Below are 22,302 nucleotides of genomic sequence, written 5' to 3'. Positions count from 1 at the left end.
CAGTATTACTTTTCACTTACCTGAAGAAGCTCTTGTTTGAAACTTGGTCTAATTGGTGTGAAGTAGCCAAAAAGTACACTGGATATTAAAAACTATAATCTGAGTATAAAGTTTGACCTACTTACGAAAACTCACTGTTTATAAGACATCCACAAAATAAGGAGAAAAATACATACTTGTGGGTAGCTAGAATAAGGCAACATGGTAAACAACTTACAATATTACTTGGACTTGGAAAATTACAAACATACTCACTGCACTGTCCCTGTAATTATAATTATTACAATGTTCTTTTTGGAGAATGTAGCATCCAAACATTGAAGCACAATAAGCTTTCTATTATCCGGCATGGATGGGGGATTGAGATCTACTCATATTCCATTTAAAGTTACCATTGCCATATGTAAACTGCCTTTAAAAGAACTGGATGATGATGAGCTATTATTCAAACTAAAGCTATCTTTAACATAAAGCTTTGATTCAGAAGGCACTTGAGAAACTTATAGTGAGCTTCATTTGAGGTCAACTTAGGCATTTATTGTGCACCTTCTATATGTATAAATTGAACAGAACTGAGAATTGGCAATAATTTAGTTCATTCTTATAAACAAATTACCCGATGGTGTGGATTTTTGGAACGTATGTAGTGTCAGATACAGTTCCAATTTCTATAGATACTGGCTCAGAAATTAGAAGCTATCGCATTTAACTCTTTGTTTTATCAATATATGATTATAAACCACCTTACATTCTCCAAAAATGAAGAGTGCAATTTAATAATTGCATAATAAATGTCAAAATATTTTGATAGCATATTAATAAATATTTTTAATGTATGTAATAATTCTAAAGAACATCAAAAATGTGTTAGAACATGATGGAATAACGCATCAGCATACAGTGAGTGGTTTATTAACATGAAAAGATATACACACATACACATACACAGCTATTCTTGACGTTCAAAGTTAATAACATACAAACAGCTTCTCTATCTAAATGTAAAGACTATGTCAATTTGATCTAATAATTTCTGGAGAATCTTACTACCCTTTTAGCCATAATTCTCTGACTGAATTGTCTCAGAATATCTAGTTTTAAATAAGTAAGACTCAGAATCACTCCATTTCATTTGGTATGAAGCTCATCTTTGTTTACGTTTACCTATCAACACTTTTAAAAGTAACCGATAAAAAGTATTAAGGGGAAAAATAAAAATATATATTTCTTTTTTGGGATGTTTCTTTTGAATTATCCTAAAATTTATCCTTTAGTTTAAAATTTCTCAAAACCCAAAGGCTTCATTTAATGGGAGATCATATCTTTAGTTCATGCAAGAAAATGGAACCTGTCTATACTCTACTGAAACCAGAGGTACGTAATTTTCTGGAACCAGAAAATCGAGACGTCATTACCAGAATAAACTTATTTCATCAATACATTAAAATACTTCAGAAGACACTTTTTAGAAATGGATACCTGGTGAAAACCACACAACAATTCTACAGTTATCCACAACTGCCTGAGTTTACCAGAGAGGTGAGGTCTAGTTTTCTGGTTCTATTCAACTTTGAAACAACAAAGCCAGCCACATTTGCTTACAACATCTTTTGTCTTTCAAACATAGGGCCACATAGGGATACCTGCTGTGATCTTTCCCTGGAGAATCACTAATGTAAAAACCAGATCAGGTGCTCTAATTTAGATATGTTAAAAAACCACAGTATTTAAGCAGCTTTCACCCACGTTCTACAAAAACATTTGAGCAGTTAATCTTCTCCAACTATGAGATTTAACATGGTTGACCTAATACCGTAGTAACTTCACCAAAATATATCCCGTAATGGTTTTTTTAAAGTCATACACAGATCTCCACACTAGAGAAAGCTCGGAATGTGCTACGCAGTAGTTTACCTGATATACCTACTGTTTGTTGTAGTTGCAAAGGCTACTGATTTCCTTGTTCTCTTTGCTCATCTCTTACTCCAAATCTAATGGTCTTCTATTCAAATATGCATTTGAAACTTTGCTCTTTTAGGACCTGATCCCAAAACTTTGATGCAATAGGATCATTCAAATTTATGCTAAACATTGTACTACTAACAAAAAAATTATCTCTAGATAACTTCTCATTCTTCAACAATTGAAATTAAGCTGTTCTGATGCTTAATAGTATTTTTCAACAAGGGCATACTCACTGACTGGGTAAAAGAGTCTTTTATGACATGGGTTATTGACAAAGAAGTTCCCTACAGAACCATGGTAGGGCTATGTCTCTAACTCAGCTGAGTAGATTTATTTATATAGACCACGATGAAAACTCATTATTCACCTTTAATTTCTTCAATTCTGTTTTTCCTGATAGTATATTATGTTTTATATGTTCACAATCTTTACTGAGAAAAATCAAGCTTCATATAGCTAGAAAAATGATTAAAATCCGGCTGTCTTGTAGTTAAAACTAGTTGGTTGGTTCTTTTACGTCGTTCCAATTGGATATTTTGGATACAAAACTGATTACTTCAGCCTCTGTCTCATTCTTCCCTAAAATTAGGAGGCTACCTTTGGTTGTTTACACTCTGTGGCCACCACCTCCCTTCTACCTACCTATTTTTGTCTAGTAATGGTCTCTGTGTGACTCAATGATGGTTGTGTAATGTGTATAAGAAGGAAAGAATTGGTCAGCTCTCTTCCTAAACATTATTTTGGTTCCCCCTTTCTTCTATCAATACTGTATTATTCCACTACTAGAGAAGGTTACTTAAAACTTAATAAAATGTTAAAAATATAATTCACTTTTCATTGTCTTGACTATGTATAATTAATTTGCAGACAGTGACAAAGTTCAGGAAAGAATTAAGTCAGAAAGAATAAATATTTCTGAGGAAAAGGAAGATTTATCAAATTAGACTACACACACCCCTATAAGGCCAGCTCTATTCTGACATACAGTGGAAAGATTTGGGGTGATCTGTCCCTTGAACTTGTAAACAGATTTTAGTATCATAGCAGTAATCGCACTCACTGGCATGTGTTATAACTCTCACTCTCTTGTCTGAGTCAAGGATTCTAGCCCCTTTCCCTCTTCTCCTTCAGTTTGAGTTGTTTCATCTGTTTGATATTTCTTATTTGAGTTTTCCTTTCTCTTCTTTGAAAAGAATCATCCTATTTTTGAAGTTGTTTTAAATTAGGACCAATAATGACAAGTGCCAATTTGCAGGGATCCACAACATACCAGGCACTGAATTTCATATTTCTGACTTAATTCTTACAACAACTTTACAGATGATGAAGTTGAAGCTCACATAAATTAAGTAACTTGCCTATACACAGCTAGGAAAGGACTTCACTAGGAAACGTCCGAACCAGGACTTCAGCCTCCTGCTGTCTAACCCCAAAGCCCAGGCCCTTTCCCCTCCACCCCCTTCAAAAGCCTTTCTTATCCGTCTCAGCAGACAGCTAAGTGTCTGAGACTTGATAATTTTTTAAGAAGCGTAAGGCTATCAAACCACACCTTAGCTGGTTTGTTATAACACATTCTTCCCGATTTTTTTAATGGTTTTTTGTATATTTTACCAACTTTCAAGAAGCTAGTGTTCTTTGGTAAACAAAAAATTTCAAAAGTGACAAGCAACACTCAAATTAGCTGTTCATATCAGATATAACTCAAGATACAAGTTGTTCACACAGAATTCTTTTTTTTTTAAAGATTTTATTTTTCCTTTTTCTCCCCATAGCCCCCCAGTACATTGTTGTGTATTTCTAGTTGTGGGTCCTTCTAGTTCACACAGAATTCTTGACTGACAAATTTAGCTTTTCTCCTAAACAACCATAGTAGCAGTAATAATAAAAATAATAATAACAGCATCTTCTACTATCATTCAATGAATACTTAATGAGCCTGACATTTTCAACTATTTATTGAGGAATCTTAAGTGATTTTTAATCTAGGTGATTAGATTAAATCACCTAAGGATTTCTGGGATTATAAACACAGAAAGCTGTCTGGCTGTGTGCGGGAACTGTCTGCTTGTCTAAGGAAGAGTGTTAAGTTAAACCTATCCCCTCAACTAATTTGTGTGTGTAGGCACAACCCAAACTGACGTATTTAACTGATGTATTTAATATAGCTTTTCTTGGTAATAACCAAACTAGTCTAAAAGTGGGGCTAATTAAATCATTATAAAGTCTCCTGGTGATAGGGACAAAAACAAAGTTAACATAATGGAAAAAATAAGAACTAACACCTCCTATTTCTCTAAACTGAGAAGATGTGAAGATAAGGTGTCAAGTATTCCAGGTGGGTCTCCATCCAGCTCCTCACCTTCCCTTCCAGTTCAATTTCAATAATCAAGCAGCCTTACTCCCTTTTAGCTTGCCTCCACTTTACCAATCCACATCCCCAAGACATCCGGTCTACAATGCCTTTTTTCGGGGGGAAGGGGGTGGCCAGCAAAAGAGGGTTGGGGTTTGAATAAGAACTGTAGTCAGTAGAAACTTCCATAAACAAAGCATCTCAGCCTTGCCATAGTTGAGCGAGAGTTAAACTAAAGGTACTATTTGGCTGATAACACTAACAGGGTAAGAGAAGAAGAAAGGGACTCATTCGGCTTCACTGCTATCCCAGATGTATCTCATCCTGACCCTTTTTTGTGTCCTCCTTCCCCTGGACACAGTTCAGGCCTGTGGGCCCTGTGTGTTTCCCAATCCTCTGAGGAGTCTTAGGCTAGACTTTATTCCTTAGAACTAATGTGTTAAGAGCATGATAATCTGCTCTTTGAAGAATTCATCTTTCAATCTCTTGCAACCTTATCATACTTGTCCCACTTAATTTATTCAAAGCATAATCACCTCAGGTATGTTGCTTAAAAATATGTCCTCTCACCAAACACAAGGAAATTTTGGAGAAAAGAAAGGCATTTAGGTTATCAAGAGTTTATTTAAATTTTCTAATGACTGCTTTCTAAATTCTGATATTTAAAACATCACTCGGACATTCAAACCTTAGAGACAGTCAACGAATTAACCAAAAACAGAACAAAAAAACCTTCTGACCTATTCTCCCACCCCTTTCCAATTATAAAAGATCATCAATTTTATTGTCTTGCTTTTGCTGGATATTAAAGTCACAAAAGCATTCTCCAAAAGAAACATTCTTTAAAATGAAAAACAAGCATTCTACAAAAAAATGAAGCTGACCAAGTCAGTAAACAACTACCCAACAGACAATTCTTTACAGTACAATATTAAAGTCATGAATGTCAAGGAGTCTTTCCAAAACAAAAGAAAAAAGTTATAAGCCTGCATTTTCAGAATTATAATATTTGGCAGATTCAAACACGAAAACAAACAAGACTTTTTGATAGACTCTTAAATACATACTACTTACATGACACCTTGTAGAACTTTCTGGGGATCAGGGTCAAATAGCCTGTCAACATAGTGGCGACTGCTAGCTGTTACTTCCTAGAAAGTGGGGGAAAAATTATGACATCTGAAGCCATGCAAATCACAAATTCACAGCATCACCCACAACATCAAATAGCTATTTAATCTAACTTAAGGTAGATGCATTAGAATTTCTATAAAATACTTATTATATTAAATCATTCTGAGAAAAGCTTGTGACAAGATAAACAATAAGATGGGGAAGAAAGAAGATATCTGGTCTCACTAAAAACGTAACTAGACAGTGGGACCTTGGTGGTGAGCCCTGCAAGGTTTGCCAACAAAAGAACTGGGAGTAAGTGTTAAGAAGCAAGCTGAGTTTCTTAATTAACTTAATCACCTACATGTGAATAGCAGATAGGACTGTTGCTTCTGTTCAGTGTCCATGAAAGGCAGAGAAAAGCTGGCTCTCGGCAAGGAAAAAGGATAAGGACCCCAGGAACAGTCTCCGAGGGGCAGTCTAGGTCCAAGAGGAAGATCCTCGGATTGATGCAGAGGATCTGCACTGCTAGGAGGCAGGCACATGCAAAATGTAAAAACCAAAATAAAGCAGTTGTCACACTTTCTGTGAGGGAAAAACAACTAAGAATAAGAGTGATTTATCAGGTCCAACAGGATTCTCTAGTCTCAACTGGCTGAGGCTCGGCAGAAGGGGGAGAGTTAGTGCATAAGGAACAAGGGCACTTACCTCCTTTTATTTGTGTTGTGGGGTTTGTCCGCTATGTTATTTCTTGTAATACTTATTTCTGGGGGGTTATAGTTATCTTTTATATTTAATTTTCAATACTTATTATTTAAAACAAAGAATGTATGTCTAAGAACCAGAGAAAAAGAATTTTTGTCCTTTGCTGTTTCTTTCTGAAGTCTGCTGGAATATGCTTATGTACTGCCACTCATTAGCAGTAAATTATTATAGAGAGGAGGAAATACTTTTCCAATCTACCCAGAACTCTTGATCAGAAAAAGAGTTAACTGCCAAGACACAATGCCAGCTTAAGCTTCTGAGTCACCAAAAACAACTCTGGAGAAAAACTGCACAAATTCTAATTTCCTGACAACATAGTTAATCCAAAATCAAAGCATATTTTCACATTATGAGCTTGCTACCAGTATATCCTCATAGGCAAATCAAATTCCCACATTTAGTACGTACTCCATTTATGAAGAACAAACCATGGCAGCAAACAAACAAAACTGATGAAAATTCTTGTGCCCACCAGCGTACCATTACAATACCTAATGGGTACCAACAGGGTCTGGTTTCCTCAACATAACAGAATCATAGGGTTAGAAGGACTCAATAATTATCTGTCCCAATCCCTTGGTTAACAAATGAGGGATGATCTTTACCCAGATTGTCAAATGTCAAGTAGGGATGTAAACAACTACACAAATATATCAACAAACAACATAGGAAGAGCAAAATCCAGAGTAAAACTGAAAACAACACTCCTGTAATAAAAACAGATGAGTTTTGTCACTCTATTTGAGCACATGGCTTTCCTGGCTCTCCAATACGGTAAATGCTTCTGAGCATCTCACCCCCTTAGTCTCTATCTAGGGACTGATCTTTGATTTCACTCTTTCTCTCCACACTCTCCCACAGCTCTACATCTCTTGCCTCTCAATGAGGTTTAAAAAAGGGTACTTGGGGTTAAGACTTGTATCTTTTTTTTTTTTTTTTTTAAGATTTTGCTTTTTTTTCCTTTTTCTCCCCAAAGCACCCCCCCCCCCGGTACATAGTTGCATATTTTTAGTTGTGGGTCCTTGTAGTTGTGGCATGTGGGACGCCACCTCAGCATGGCTTGATGAGCGGTGCCATGTCCACACCCAGGATTCAAACTGGCAAAACCCTGGGGCGCCGAAGCAGAGTGCATGAACTTAACCACTTGGCCACGGGGCCAGCCCCCAAAACTTGTATCTTAACATAAATTTCACCTATTAATAGCAATGTTCTTTACTGTTCTGTTCCTGGTTCATTCAATTTAACAAGCACTGAGTACCTATTATATGCAAGGCACTGAGGAAGGCATTAAAGACCAAAAAAAAAAAAAAAAGAATTTAGTAAGGCATGGCCCCTGCCCACAGGAATTCATGCTCTATTGTAATTGTGTTTACATATTTATACTCCCTACTAGAATACAAAATAGAAGTATACACACATAAAGGCAGCACTGAGGAGGGGTTAATGAACTGGGAGAATCAGTGAAAGCTTCTTAGAGGAGTTGGTTTTGGAAAGTGAACAAGGAAAGAAAGAAGGAATTAGTGTCATAAACACAGCCATAGGGCATGTGAAGCCAACACACACACACCACCTGCAAGTATACCAGTTGCTGGACTGAAAAGTCTGGAAAGTACAGAGGCAACCACAGAACGTAAAATACAAAAGGCTAACCAATAGGTGGCCCATGACTGGAGAGTTCAGACTGCCTCTTGGTCAAAGTTCTTTGCCAGGTGCCAAAGAAGGTACAAGAGGATGTTAAGAAAGAGCCTTGCATTCAAGGAGCTTCAGTCTATAAGGAGGGTCAGTCATGTACGCAAAAAAATGATGCTCTGAGAGCCTAGGTAGTAGCAAGCTAAGGGGATATAGTAATTTATTCCATCTTATTTTACTCTGTGCATTCGCCCAACATATTTATTTTTCTGTCTGCGTGGGACAACTCTCATTATTTCACTGCTTTCCTTTGCAGATCAGGTCACTTTCCCCCTCTTATCTCTCCACTCTTCTCTTAAAACGCAGCCTGGAAAATGTAAGAACTTGAGAGAGAAGGTAATTGGTGCAGATATAAATAGGTTGGTCAGGGAAAGCTTCTCCAAGGTGACATTTGAGCAAAGATCTGAAGAAGGTGAAGGAGTAAGTCACGTGGCTATCTGGGGGCAAAGCTTTTTAGGCAAAGAGAACTGCAAATGCAAAAGTTCTGAAATGGGAAGCGCCTGCTGTGATACAAGAACAGGAGGCCATCATAGCTGGAGCAGAACGAGCAAAGGAGAAAGCAGCAGGAGATGAGGTCAGTGAAGAGGGGCCAGATGGTAAAGAGCTGTTTTGTCCAATATGATAGCCACTAGCCTCAGATGGCGACTGAGCATTTGAAATGTGGCTAGGAATTACATTTTAAATTTTTTAACTTTAATTAAAATTTAAACTTAAAAACCAATACTGGATTCAGTTATCAGGAAACGTTTAAGAATGTTTAGAACTACTTGGGTATGTAAATCTACTTTTTCAACTGTAAATTTTATGAAACCTAAATGCCAGTCAAGTATTTCTGATCAAAATTTAGCATCCAAATTGTGCAAAATACACACCAGATTTTGAAGACCTGATATAAAAAAGTAAAATAATTTGATGTTAATTCCTTATATTGATCACATGTTGAAATAATATTTTGATATATTGGTTACATTAAAATTAATTTCATCTATTTTCTTTTTACTTTTACAGCATGGCTGCTAGAAAAACTACAATTACATATGTAGCTTACATTATTTTTCCACTGGACAGTGCTGGAGTAGAGCTTTGTTGATGACTGTAAGGATTTTGATCTTATGGCATGAGTTGGAAAGCCATTAGACAGGTTTGGGAAAACAGACAGGTTCTGATTTGTTTTAAAAGGATCACTCTGGTTGCAATTTTAGGAACAGACAAAAGTATGGAGTGGGCCAGAGGACGAAAGCAGGGAGGCTAGGTAGGAGGCCATTTCAGTAGTGTGAAATGCTGTTATTTCAGAGAGACGATGGCAGCCTGAACAAGAGCAAGAGTTTAAGAGTAGTAAGACTTATTCAGATTCCAGATAAATGCTGAAATTGAAATGACTGTCAAATTGGATATGCTGTCAGACTGGATTCGGGGTGTGAAGGAAAGGAGGAGCCAAGGATAACACTTAAGATTTTTGCCTGCACACCTAGGAAGACTGGGTCACCAGTTAATGAGATAAGGAAGACTGTGGGAGATGCCGGTTTGAGAGAGAAGATCAAAAGTTCACTTTGGGACATGTTAGGGACAGTTGATCTGGGCACTTCTTATTTACTCCAGAAATATGAGAAGCACTGGGGTTCCTTCTTCCCTCCTGCCCACAGAGGCAAGGTTAGGAGGGTTTCTGATGTTCTGTCCTTTCAAGATGTGGCTTCACTCTGACCTCAAAACAACAAGGGCCTTTTAAATTACTTTCTGTAGCTTCCAGCAGCTAGAAGGGATTGTACACATGGTGAGTCCTCCATCCTCCCAACCAATAGAGTGAATGTGCCAAGCAGCCAGCCTAAAGCTCAAGGTACAGTCTGTGCCTATGAAGGAGAGGAGAGCTAGCCAGGGTCAGACTACGATCTCCACTTTTTGGCACAAGGCTTCAAACAAACGACCTAGCAAGACCTCAAAACCCAGCTCTGAACTCATTTTACACATTCAAAGCTGCAATAAAGTCACCACAAATGTACACATTAAAAACCTGTTAGAGTTTATGCTTAATAGTACTCCCCCCAAAATTATATTATGTGAAAAATGTACATGGATCCCTTCAGCAGAAAGTTTGTAGACACCAAATTTGTGACTAGAGAAGAGCTGAATCTACTGTGTGTAGAAATGGGTACTGATCATTAAAAAAAGAAGAGAAGCTTGAAGCAAACTTCTTGCAGGAAAACAAAGACAGAAACGGGTAATGAGTCGCCTTCTATTGTGGAGAAGTATTATGTGGAAGCAAGTTCCCTTTTATTAGGTGAGCATCTATGATAGGCAGCTTCTAAGACGGCCCCCAGGGATGCCCACCTCCTGCTAGTCAAGCCCTGTGCAATGTCTCCCTTGAGTGAAGACTGGACTTAGTGACTTGATTCTAGCAAACAGAATGCAGCAGAGGTGAAGAGATGTCATTTCACAGTTCTGTCTGTCTGTCTGTCTCTGTCAAAAGCCAGCTGCCATGCTGTGAGTTGCCCTGCAAAGTGGCCCACCTGGCATGGAACTGAGGCCCTTAGTCCAAGAGCCCACATAGAACTAAATCCTGCCAATAACCATGTGAGCGAGCCTGGAAATAGATTCTCCCTCAGTTGAGTCTTCTGGTGAGACATGACTCCTGCTGACATCCTGACTGCCACCTCAGGAAAGACTTTCCGGCAGAGGCATCAGCTAAGCCACACCTGAATTCCTGACCTACAGAAACTGTGAGATAGTAAACATTGTTTTAAGCAGCCAAGTTTTAGGGTAATTGGTTACATAACAATATAATAGATGACTAATAGACCTTCAAATTTGTCACCAAACCAAGGTAATTTTAAGATTGAAAGAGGGAACTATTAGTAACTGTTACAGAATATTACACATAAACCAAGAGTGTTGGAGACAAACTGAGCCATATAATCCACCTACCTTTTATTGGTCTTTTATAGTACAGTAGACCCCCTTATCCAGAGGGATACGTTCCAAGACCCCCAATGGGTGCCTAAAACCATGGAGAACAGAACCCCATACACACTATGTTTTTTTGCCTATACATACATAACCATGATAAAGTTTAATTTATAAGTAGGCACAGTAATAAATTAACAATAACTAACAACAAAATAGAGCAATTATAACAATATGCTGTAATAAGTTACTTTAGATCTTATCAACCTCAGCATATGATTATTTTTCTTTCCTTATTAAGTCGAGAACTTTCACCTTTTCACTTCTAGGAAGGACTTCATGGCTTCTCTTTGACATATCTGAATTACCAGCATCACTACTCTTGTGCTTTCGGGCCATTATTACGTAAAATAAGGGTGACTTGAACACAAGCCACAACTGATCTGATAACTGAGAAGGCTACTAAGTGACTAACGGGTGGATAGCACATACAGCATGGATACACTAGACAAAGGGATGATTTCCATCCCAGGCAAGAGGGAGTGGGGCAGTGTGGGATTTCATCACACTACTCAGAATGGTAGGCAATTTAAAACTTGTGAACTGTTTATTTCTGGAATTTTCCATTTAATATTTTCAGACCACAGTTGACCACAGGTAACTGAAACCGCAAAATGTGAAACTGTGGATAAGGGAGGACTACTGTATATACAGGGTTCGATACTATCCATGGCTTCAGACTTCCACTGGGGGTCGTGGAACGCATCCCCTGCGGATAAGGGGAGACCACTGTACAAAAGAAAAGAGGAAAAACTTAAGGGCACACTAGAATAGTCTCTAATTGCCCTCCTGAATAAACTACCCATGAGTGGGGTGAATTAAAATTCTGCCTTTTGAAAAAAAATTCTTTAGGAAGGATTTTGAATGTCAAATTACTAAGTCTTAGACTTGCCATGAACAGGACTTAACTCAAAAATTTGGAGAACTAAATGTGTTCAACTGAAGTTTTTGAGTGAAATGGTGAGTTTATTAGACAATGAAGAATGGTAGTTTAAGGGTTAATAAGGAGATATCAAACTATTTTATTTCTTTCATTAAAGTCTTGCTCTACGTATATTTCACTATAATACAGTATTCTTTACTTCTAACATACTCAGGCACCGGGTGGTAGAAAGAACAAATGATGTGGCATTTGAAGACTTGAGTTTGAGTCCTAGTTCTAACACTCACTAGCTTTGTGACTTAGGGCAAAAATAAAATTTTGAGACTGCTTCTTCAACTATAAAATGGTGATATTACCACATAGCTTGGAGTGTGGATCAAATGAGATAATATACAGGAAAATCCCTCAAAAACTGCAAAAGTACCACACAAATACTGATTTCAGGGAAATTCAATTTCTGTACAAAAAAGTTAATTGCTTTAACAAGTGTACTAATGTGCACTAATGCTCCTCTTGGTTATTTATATTCACGGTTAAAGCCTAATTATTCAAAGATTCTTTTCCTCACCTGATAGTAGCTTTCTCTCAGAGCAAGCTAAGTACTTAGCAAGAAATAAATATGCACTTAAGGGCTGAACTTAAAAATCTAACTTTCATTACTAGAGATTTTTAAAGCTGCTAAAAGATGTATAAACATTTGTACAGTTTTTATCACTAACTTTAGCTATTGCCATGGACTCAGAGAATATAAGATCACAGTTTAGAATACCAATGTATAGTTCAAGGAAGAATCAATTTACAGTGTTCTCTTTCCCATACAACCAACCCAGAAAGAAAAGGTAGAGAGATAATATTTCTATGATACCTGACACTTATTTAGTATGTTACAGTTTACAAAGCGTTTTCATATCTATTTACTCATTTAAATTCATGTGCTCTTTAGAAATTAAAATGTTACAGTTCTCAAAGGAGAATTCTGACCCCTAAGAAATGAATGTTTAAACTAGTGATTGCCAACCAAAATTTAATGCTGATTATTCCACAAACTACTAGGAACTTCAAGATAAAATTGTTCATAATGTTCATCATTCAGCAGTGTCAGGGAAAATCTTGGTTTTGGGGAGAGATAAAAGAAACACGCAAAAAAAACAGGACGTTTGAACTTTATAAAGATTTAGTTTAAAACCTATTTCACGCTGAAATTCAACAGGTGAATATCTTTAATTTACCAGGTATCATTCTAGGTGGTGGTAACAGAGAGAGAAGATAAGAGTCTCTTACCCTCAAGGTGTTCACAGCACAGAAAGGAAACAGAGAAGCAAGTAAGTTACAAGTGTAACTTGAAACACAAGATAAGTGTAACCATGAAAGTGGATACAAGATAAAAAGAAGCTGATACAGTTAACTGAAGTACTGAAGTTAGGGGTGGAATGGGCTATGATGCCTAAACAGTGAGGATGAGTAATCTGAAAGACTAATATTAACTTGCCAGGTGAAAAAGGGAGGAAAAAAAGACAAGGACTCCAGGTGGAGAGCCCAGCACACACAAAACAAAGTTCTGAAGCCATGTGATGTGTTTGAGAAACGGAATTTAGTATTATAATGATATAGTACACACTTGGGAATACAAAACAAGCTGAAGTTGTACTCAATTCAGTCAGCCAACAAATATTTAAACAGCTATGCAGGCCCTGTTCTAGGCAATGACTAAAGACCGCCCCCCCCCAAACAAAAAAGAAAAGAAAAGAAGAGCCTATCTCCGCAGAGCTTGTGTTTCAGCAAGGGGAGAAAGATAAAAAGCAATAAACATAATAATTAAGTGATACAGAATATTAGGGGGCTATACATGCTACAAGGGGAAATGTTTACTAGCACATTTCCATGTCCTTATACTAAAAACTGTCACAAGCTGGGGGGAGGGAGAAGTATAGGAGAGAAAGGGAGGTAACTAGGATACATCTACCATTCAGAAAGTCCCATGTTCTCGGCATCTCAGCAGTTCTAAATAGGGACAGCAATACTCCCTAAGATACATTTTATAAATCCATGGAAGTGATTTTGGCTGTCAAAATGACAACAGGTGTTACTGATTTCTAGTGGGCAAGGACCAAGGATGCTAGACGTTCTGCAATGCATAGGATGACAGGCCCACATCCCCAAAGACTTTCCACTATGCAGTCACACAGGCAAGAAACCCATTTTTAATTATCTGAGCCTAGACTCTAACTCTATTTTATATATAAACAGAAACTATGTTTTGAATCACTCTGCTATACAATCAATTTTCCAAGAATGCAATTAATTCTCATATGAATAAAGAAAAGGTTGTACTTTGTCTTGTTAGGAACTTTACCACAAGTTGTTCATTTTAGCAAGTCATATCAGGGCCGGCCCCGTGGTCGAGTGGTTAAGTCCACATACTCCGCTTCAGCGACCCAGGGTTTCACGGGTTCCGATCTGGACGCGGACATGGCACTGCTCATCAAGCCATGCTGAGGTGGTGTCCCACATGGTACAACCAGAAGGACCTACAACTAAAATATACAACTATGTACTGGGGGGCTTTGGGGAGAAGAAGAAGAAAAAAAAAAGATTGGCAACAGATGTTAGCTCAGGTGCCAATCTTCAAAAAAAAAAAAAAAGAAAGAAAGAAAGTCACATCAAAAACAATACCACTTACTGTATTTAAGTAACCATTCCATCATACCTATATCAGTCTGTAGCGAAGTGGTCACATTCACAGCCAAACTACAGACCTTTGCAAATATATGACTACTTTATTACTTCTTTCTAGTACAGAAGTACCTGAGTATTTGTTCATTTAAATGATATAAATTAGTTTCCTGCTCTTTCTTTCTTAATACAGCTGGGGCATTATGCCAACTCTTAAAGTTACCTGTGAGGATAGTTAACTTATCTATGAACTTCACTTCAGGACAGCCAAGGAGGCTCCACAAAACACATTTTAAGAGGAAGGTGTTAAGTCTGGTAGAGGTGGAGACCACTACCTGAAACAGCTACCACTCCAGTCAGCTGGAGCCCCAGAACCTCTTCCTCATTCCAAAAACTATTTGAAACCAAAATCTGGTTTTCTGATGCCTCCAAAACTTTCAGTCCAAAAAAAAAAAAAAAAAGACTTCTTTTGTCACTTTCACAATTTTCTGAAATCCCAAATAAGTCTACTGATTAGATCAGTCACAAATTCACATTATTCATTTTAAAGCTCAGGGACACGACATGTCTGCAGTTGTCCCTAAAGAGATTAGGGCTGCCAGTGTCCAGAATATCAGAAATCAATACTTTAAAATCAGTATCTTACTAAATTGTGCCTTAGTTTAAAACCATATGTTTCCCCCTTTGTTCTGGTAAGATAACCTCACAAAATCCTAAATACTGCCTTACTCTTGCTTGAAGAGTTCTGGTGATGCAAAGCATTTCTCTGCCAGAGTTTGTTTCACTCTGACACTAACTGCTAGACAATTCTTTCCTAATTTTGAGGGGGAAAAAATCTGCCTCCCTCTGGAACAATACCAAAAGGATAATATCATCAACAAAAAAGACTAACCTTTTCCTTGCAGAAAGCTATCATGACCTTCCTACATAGTATTCCAAAATCCCCACTTGCCTCCAAAACGAAGAAAAATTGAAAGAAAATGCCCCAATGCTACTTAAAACCCAAAAGTTTGGAGGATTCCCCCCCTTTTTTTTTACTTTTTGTATTCTGGTAAACTTTTGGCCCTGTTAGGACTCAGATTCTCATTCAATTCTTTCAAATCCTTTATACTTTCACATAGCATTTTTGCAACTATTTTTATCCTTAAATTTTTTTTGTCATGGGATTCATTCTTCAGTGTTTGCAGAGGCTCACATCATCCTCCCTCCGAAGATTAATCAAAGCCTTGATAAACTGCAGCCTCTGCAGCTAAACTGCAGCTTTAAAGTTCATAAAATGGCGCTTCACAGTTTGGCTGGATCCCATCAGTGTAGAATGTAACATACTTATGACAACTGAGATTGTCATATAATAGAATATAATATGCTTTAATTTCACAAACACAATCAAGAAATACTTAAATATATCATTTTTAACTTAATCTACTTGGATAAGAGGCAATCCTGACCTCTCAATAAATAAAGGCTGAAAAATCAGACTTTAACATGTTGAGAGAACATATTTTAAAATAAACAGTAAATAAATCAGTGCTTATAGAGTCTGAAAATGAAATTCTCACATGTAAGGCAGTGCACATATGTTTTAAAATTTAGATGTTTGGAAATCTGACTCTGACACTTTATATAACAGCATATGACAGTGGGCAAGTCAGCCTCTTTGGTGCTCAGTTTTCCCCAATAAAAAAATGGCAAGGATGAACTCAAGATTATCTGCAAGTTTCTTCCAGGCAAAGATTCCATAATTTCACATTGACACAAAGGAGGATTTTTATTTCATAATAGAAAAACCAGGGCACAGTTAGATTAAAAGGGATATGAAGAGTAGCCTTTACTTTTTCTGTAGTGAGTCTTTAATGTAGTAAAATATTATTACAGCCCTTGTATAACATCAACAATTGCTATTAACATGCTTTGGTAGTCACAAGAACTGGGAGCAATTTAGCATTCATGCTTCTTTCTAATCAAGCACTGCAATGTTTAGCCTTTTAAAGTATAGTACAAATCACAAAGAGTTATTTGGGTCTGGACAATCTTTAAGGTTCCTTCTCACTATTAAATTCTATTTGTTTACTCTTCAGTGTGGACGGGACTGTCTGAAGACTGAGGGCCAAGAAGAGATCCCTCCAGAGAGAGTAAATAAACTAAGTAAGGACCTATGGTGCAAAACAGCATAATCTGAAAGTCCAAGGGAGCAAGAACCATCTTTGCGGCGTAGGAATGACAAGGGTTGTGAGGAGTTTTACCAACATTGAGATACTCTCTAGGTTGGCTGAGGTTCATTTAGATGCCTCCCAAGATGATAAGACAGCCCAGGAAACCCACTAGGATGCATTCAAATGCCTAGTTCTCAATCCTGACACAACAGAGTGGGGCTATTTAGACATGGGTATGGTGCTGTCCTGGGCCAAAAGAATAGTTCAAATTATTATTCACGACTGCAATCATGAATTTTAAGATCGCAATGACTTAGAGATCCTAGGTACCATCTTTTATGGTACACATCAAAAGCAGTATTGTCCAGATAGACTAGCTGCCTCCTGATTAAAAAAAAAAAGGCCTTATTTGCTTCAGATTCTTAGAGGCAGTAAACACCCTTGCCTCGGAGCTATCCATGGTGCTTGACTCAGACTCAGCCCACCACTTCCAGCAATTGGTGCATTAGCTAGCTTTCCTATTAAAGTACAACTCAGGATCTGTCTGACCCATTATCCACACTGCAACCTGTGACAATCATGCCAATATTATGGGCCACTTGTGATCTCTGTCTATTCCACTTTGCCTGTGCCCAGATCCACAACTGCCTTACTTTGTCCTAGTTTGGATCTCTAGCTAACCTAGCTCTGCCTCCTGGGCCTGCTACACCATGTGCTACACAAAGCTCTTTCTGTAGATATGGAACACTTTGTGGAAGATCACTGGCATACTCTGGGCAAAAGATTATGATTCTTCAGAGCCAAGTCCCCTACATGACACCTTACGTGAGTTTTAAAACCTTATTGGCACAATTTTTACCATTCCAAAATGATTTTAAAATTTTGCTACATTTGTTTTTGTGACTGACTTTGGGATGAGTAAAGAACAGCATTGTTAACTCAAGACTGTTGTGTGGGTTTCAGGGATTCCATCAACCCCTTGAGATTATGCAATTCTTTAGGCAGATGCATATTTTTCTGGGGAAGAGGGTGTTGAGACTCTTATCATTAAAAGGTTTAAAACCACTGATCAATATGCTGATGACTCCCAAATGACGATCTTCACCCAGGTTTAAGCACTAGACCTTTTTATCTATGGTGTAATAAACACATTTAGTCTTTGTCCCAGTTTCTGGCATAGAGCTCCTAAAACCCTTGGCATTTCCTGAGTGATATGAGTGTCTCTGCTTATTCATAAGGAGCTCCTTTTGAGCACACCTGAGTTTATGCTAATGAATGATTAGGCCAAGGTGTCCCTAGAAATTCTAACCTCAGGATGGGACCGGTCACCAGAAAGACCAAGTGATTAGAAGGTTGGAATTTTCAGTCCCACTCACCAACCTCTGGGAAGGCAGAGAGTTGGAGGTTGGAGACTAAAGCTCTATAAAAATTCTTAAATAAAATCTGATGAGCTTCCAGGTTGGTGAATGCATCCATGTGCTGGGAGGGTGGCACACCCCAGTTCTACAGGGACAGAAGTTCCAGCACTTGGGACTCTTCCAGATATTGCCTTATGTACCTCTTCATCTGGCTGTTCATCTGTATCCTTTATAATATCCTTTATAATAAACTGGCAAACAGAAGTAAACGTTTTCCTGAGCTTTGTGAACTGTTCTAACAAATGATCGAACCCAAGGAGGGAGGCATGGGAATCTTTGATTTATAGCTGGTTAGTCAGAGGCACAGAAGAACAACCTGGACTTACAACTGGGATCCAAAGTGGGGGCAGTCTTGTTAGAATGGAGCCCTTAATCTATGAGATCTGACACTATCTCCAGGTAGATAGTGGCAGAATTGAGTTAAATTGTAAGACATCCAGCCAGTGTCCACAGTAAACTGGAGAATTGCTTGGTGGTATAGAAAACACTCCAGAATTTCCAACTGCCTATTGGACACCTCTAAATGGATGTCCAGAAAACACTTCCAACTCAGCATGCCCCAAGTGACACCCATTTTTCCTCCTTACTCCCGTAACATGTTCCTCTCCTAATCCTCATCACCTCAGTAGATGATACCACCTAGTTGTAAAGGTAAAAATCTTACGAATCACGCTTGATCATGATGACGACTTTCCCTTTTCTCCTTCCCCTTATCCAATCAGTCACCACTTACAACTTTTTGAAAGTCTAATAAGTTCTTAAAACACTGCTGAAGCAAAAGAATCATATGTTCTATAATCATTTCCCAGGTGGTAAAGATCTCCAAATATTAATAAGTCTTAGAGGCGGGAAACTCTTCCCACTGGGCCACAACTGTTCCTTTTTAATAGAAAGCATGACACTGTCTCATCGTTCCCCCTTCCCCAATAACTGAATTACGAATTTACTAGAGGCTGTAGCTAACTCTTCATTCTTCTGATTTTATGGAATGAGGTCAAAACAGTTTTCTTTTACCAAAGTGACAAGTGGAAGCTGTTTCTGCAAAACAGCTCTTATTTGGAATACCTTTCATTCATATCTAAACAATCCCAGGGATCACAGCACCACTGCTCAGTGAAGGCAGATGTTCTCCAATTTCCAGAAAGTAACAGGAATTTTCCTTTGTCAATAATTCCATATCTTTATGCAGAAGCCAACATGACAGATGGCACTGCAAAACAACTGCCAAATCAGAAATCAAAAAGACACAAGCCAAAAATCACTGAAATTCCTGGCCCCTGGCACTGTTTTAAAATTTGTAATGAGAACGGGAGGAGATAGGAAGCTTAGATCTCCAAGTGAAATCAGAAGACCCCACATGAAGGTGTGTCTAATTCGTGGTAAAGCTTAAAAGACTTCTTGAGCATTTATTGTCTGAATTCAGATGGCAATCTTTCCTTAAAGAGACAGCAAGATGTCTGAAAACATCTCCCATTCTTTACACACTGCCAGTAAAGATTAGGAAGTTCATACTGATTAATTTCTTTTAGAACCACCTCCTGACATACTGTGTGCTTATTAGTGCTTTGTAGAGTAAACCAATGGCAAACCTTAAAATACAGTGACCAGATTTTACTTTGCATTTACTACTAAAAACCAAGAGAAGCCAAATTCATGCTTATAGGATTGGTTGGGCTTAACTTCACAAAAAATTTTTTTCTAACTATTGTCAGTTGTCCATGTAAAAGAGCAAATCAATACACAGCTTAAGGCCAACAAAACGCTTATAATTATCAAGAACAGAACAAAATCAAGGGACATCCAGATTTGGAATATCCTACACAATTTTAACAGCTGCTTGTCAAAAAGGCATAACGGCACTGAGAAAAGATTGTAATGGAGGCAATTAAAATTAATAAGTGTCTTAGTGTTTATATCAGCCTACAATATGATTCAAAAGTGTTTTATTACCTTGCCTCTCTCAAATCATAACAAAGTGACCAAAGTAAAACGCAATCATCCTCTTAACAGGGTCTCTTACAAAGCACAAATTTTCATTTTGATTAAGTACAATTATCAATTTTTTAAAAACAGGTCGTGCTTTTGGTGTTATGTCTAATTCTTCACCAAGCCCAAGATTCTGCAGATTTTCTTCTGTTTTTTCTAAAAGTTTTATTTTGTTTTACAATTAAATCTATGATCCATTTTGAATGATTTTTTGTGTAAGATATGAAGTTGAGATCAAAGTTCATTTTTTAACCTATGGTTAAGAGGATGAAAAAATAAACTACATACCAGGAGAAAATATTTGCAAAGCATCTATCTGACAAAAGACTCATATCCAGATCATATTAAGAGTTTTCAAAACTCAACAGTCAAAAAACAAATAGTCCTACTAACAAGTGGGCAAAAGGATATGAAGAAATATTTCATGAAAATATTTCATTCATATTTCAATAAAATGTGGATGGTAAATAAGTAATGAAAATATTTTTGACATTACTAATCCTTAGGGAAATGCAAATTAATACCATGATGAGATATCACTATACATCTGTTAGAATGCCTAAAAGAAAAAATAATGACAATATTAAATGCTGGTGAGGGTGCAGAGAAACTGGATCTCTCATATATTACTGGCGGGAATGTAAAATGGTACAACCACTCCAGAAAAGTCTGTCAGTTTCTTTAAGAACTAATCATACATTTACCACACAACCTAGCAATAGCATTCCTGGGTATTTATCTCAGAGATAAGAGAAGTTATGTCCACAAAAAAACGTGTACATAATCATTCACAGCAGGCTGTAATAGCCAAAAACTGGAAACAAGCAAAACCTCTAACAGGTGAATGGTTCAACAACCTGCGGTACATCCATACCATGGAATACTACTTAGCAATAAAAAGGAAGAAACTATTGATACACAAAACAACTTGGATGGCTCTCTCAAGGGCATTATGTTGAGTGACAAAAGCCAATCTCAAAAGGTCACATACTGTATGACTCCATTTACATAACATTATAGAAAATGACAAAATTATAAAGATGTAGAAGAGATTAGTGGCTGCGAAGGGCTAGAGATAGTACAGGAGGGGGAGTAGGTAGCTGCGACTATAAAGAAGTAGCATGAGAGAGATCTTTGTGGTGACAGACTAGTTCTGTATCTTGACTGTGGTAGTGGTTACACAAATAATACAGAACTATACACATACTTATACCAACATCAATTTCCTGGTTTTGATATTGTACTATAGTTATATAAAATGTAACCAATGGGGGGAACTGGCTGAACTGTACACTGGGATCTCTCTGTACTATCTTTGCAACTTCTTATGAATCTATAATTATTCCAAAATATAAGTTTTTAAAAAATGAAATCAATGTAAAATCATCCAAAAGTTGGGGAAATATGGGAGAATTTATAAATTTGTTGAAAGTGTGACATAATGCTAAATGCAAACCAAAGAGGGATAGGGGTGATCATGGTGGAGCCTAGAAAGATAGTTGGAGAGTTTGTCCAACTCCCCAAAATAGATAGTTCAAGCATTTACTGAGTACCTAGTATACGCAAGACACAGTGCTATAAATAGTAGTGAGATTAAGAAGAAAAGGGCAAGCCCTTACCTCTGAATTAATTTACTCTCTAAAAAAGTAAGACAGAATAATTATTAAAGGCCTCAGGACCTCTGCAAATGCAGTTCCCTTTGCCTGGAATGCTCTTCTGTTTTTCTAGCTAGGTCTTACTCTCATCCTTGAATCCTCGGATCGTTGTCACTTCTTCATCCTCCATATCATCCTCACCATCCTCCATATTAGATCACGTTCCCTTATTACATGCTTGTATAGCACTCTGTATTTTTCACTCATAACACTAATCATCATTCACAAAGAACTGTGTGAAGATTTGATATCTATTTTCCCTATTATACTAAAATCTCCAAAAGGTCAGAGACAGGTCTGTGTAGCTACCACTGTATTCCCAAACCCAGTGCTATGCCTGGCAAATGACGGAAGCTCAAAGAACATTACATAAATAAATCCATACAAAGCTATAATTTATACGTACAAATGAGTGGGCAGATAATATGAGTTATGGGGTTTGGAAGAACCCAAGAGCTTGAGAAACTTAGTTTATATGGCATAGAAGGTTCACGCAGCGGATAAAGAATCTTATATCCAAAGCTGAACATAAATGTCAGCCCTTTGGTAATAGGAACCCACTAAAGAACTGAACCAGGGAAGCAGTGTGTCCAATGTGTTCTATGGAAAAATTAATGTGGAAAACAGACTTGAACTGAGAGGCTAAGACACCAGGGGCAGTAAAAACTGCAAGGACACTGTGGTAATGCAGGCA

General features: G+C 37.5%; 1 protein-coding gene across 12 annotated transcripts in view; it reads right to left on the bottom strand.

The window, feature by feature from the left end:
* The window catches only part of ARMC8 (armadillo repeat containing 8), a 94,243-nt gene that overhangs the window by 69,417 nt on the left and 2,524 nt on the right, over positions 1-22,302 (bottom strand). For 6 of the 12 annotated variants that reach the window (XM_014851975.3, XM_070493380.1, XM_070493385.1 and 3 more), the window contains exon 2: positions 5,390-5,466. The exons of 5 other annotated variants lie outside the window; for them this stretch is intronic. In XM_014851975.3, coding sequence (XP_014707461.1) covers positions 5,390-5,466 — 77 coding nt within the window. Of the gene's footprint in view, positions 1-5,389; positions 5,467-14,076; positions 14,258-22,302 lie in introns of all 12 variants that reach the window. One more of the 12 variants, XM_070493381.1, reaches the window with a different exon arrangement.

This window comes from Equus asinus, chromosome 21, assembly GCF_041296235.1.
Source record: "Equus asinus isolate D_3611 breed Donkey chromosome 21, EquAss-T2T_v2, whole genome shotgun sequence".
Classification (NCBI taxonomy): Eukaryota; Metazoa; Chordata; class Mammalia; order Perissodactyla; family Equidae; genus Equus; species Equus asinus.
The sequence above is the reverse complement of the archived record's forward strand: the minus strand, read 5'-3'. Positions and strand labels throughout refer to the sequence as shown.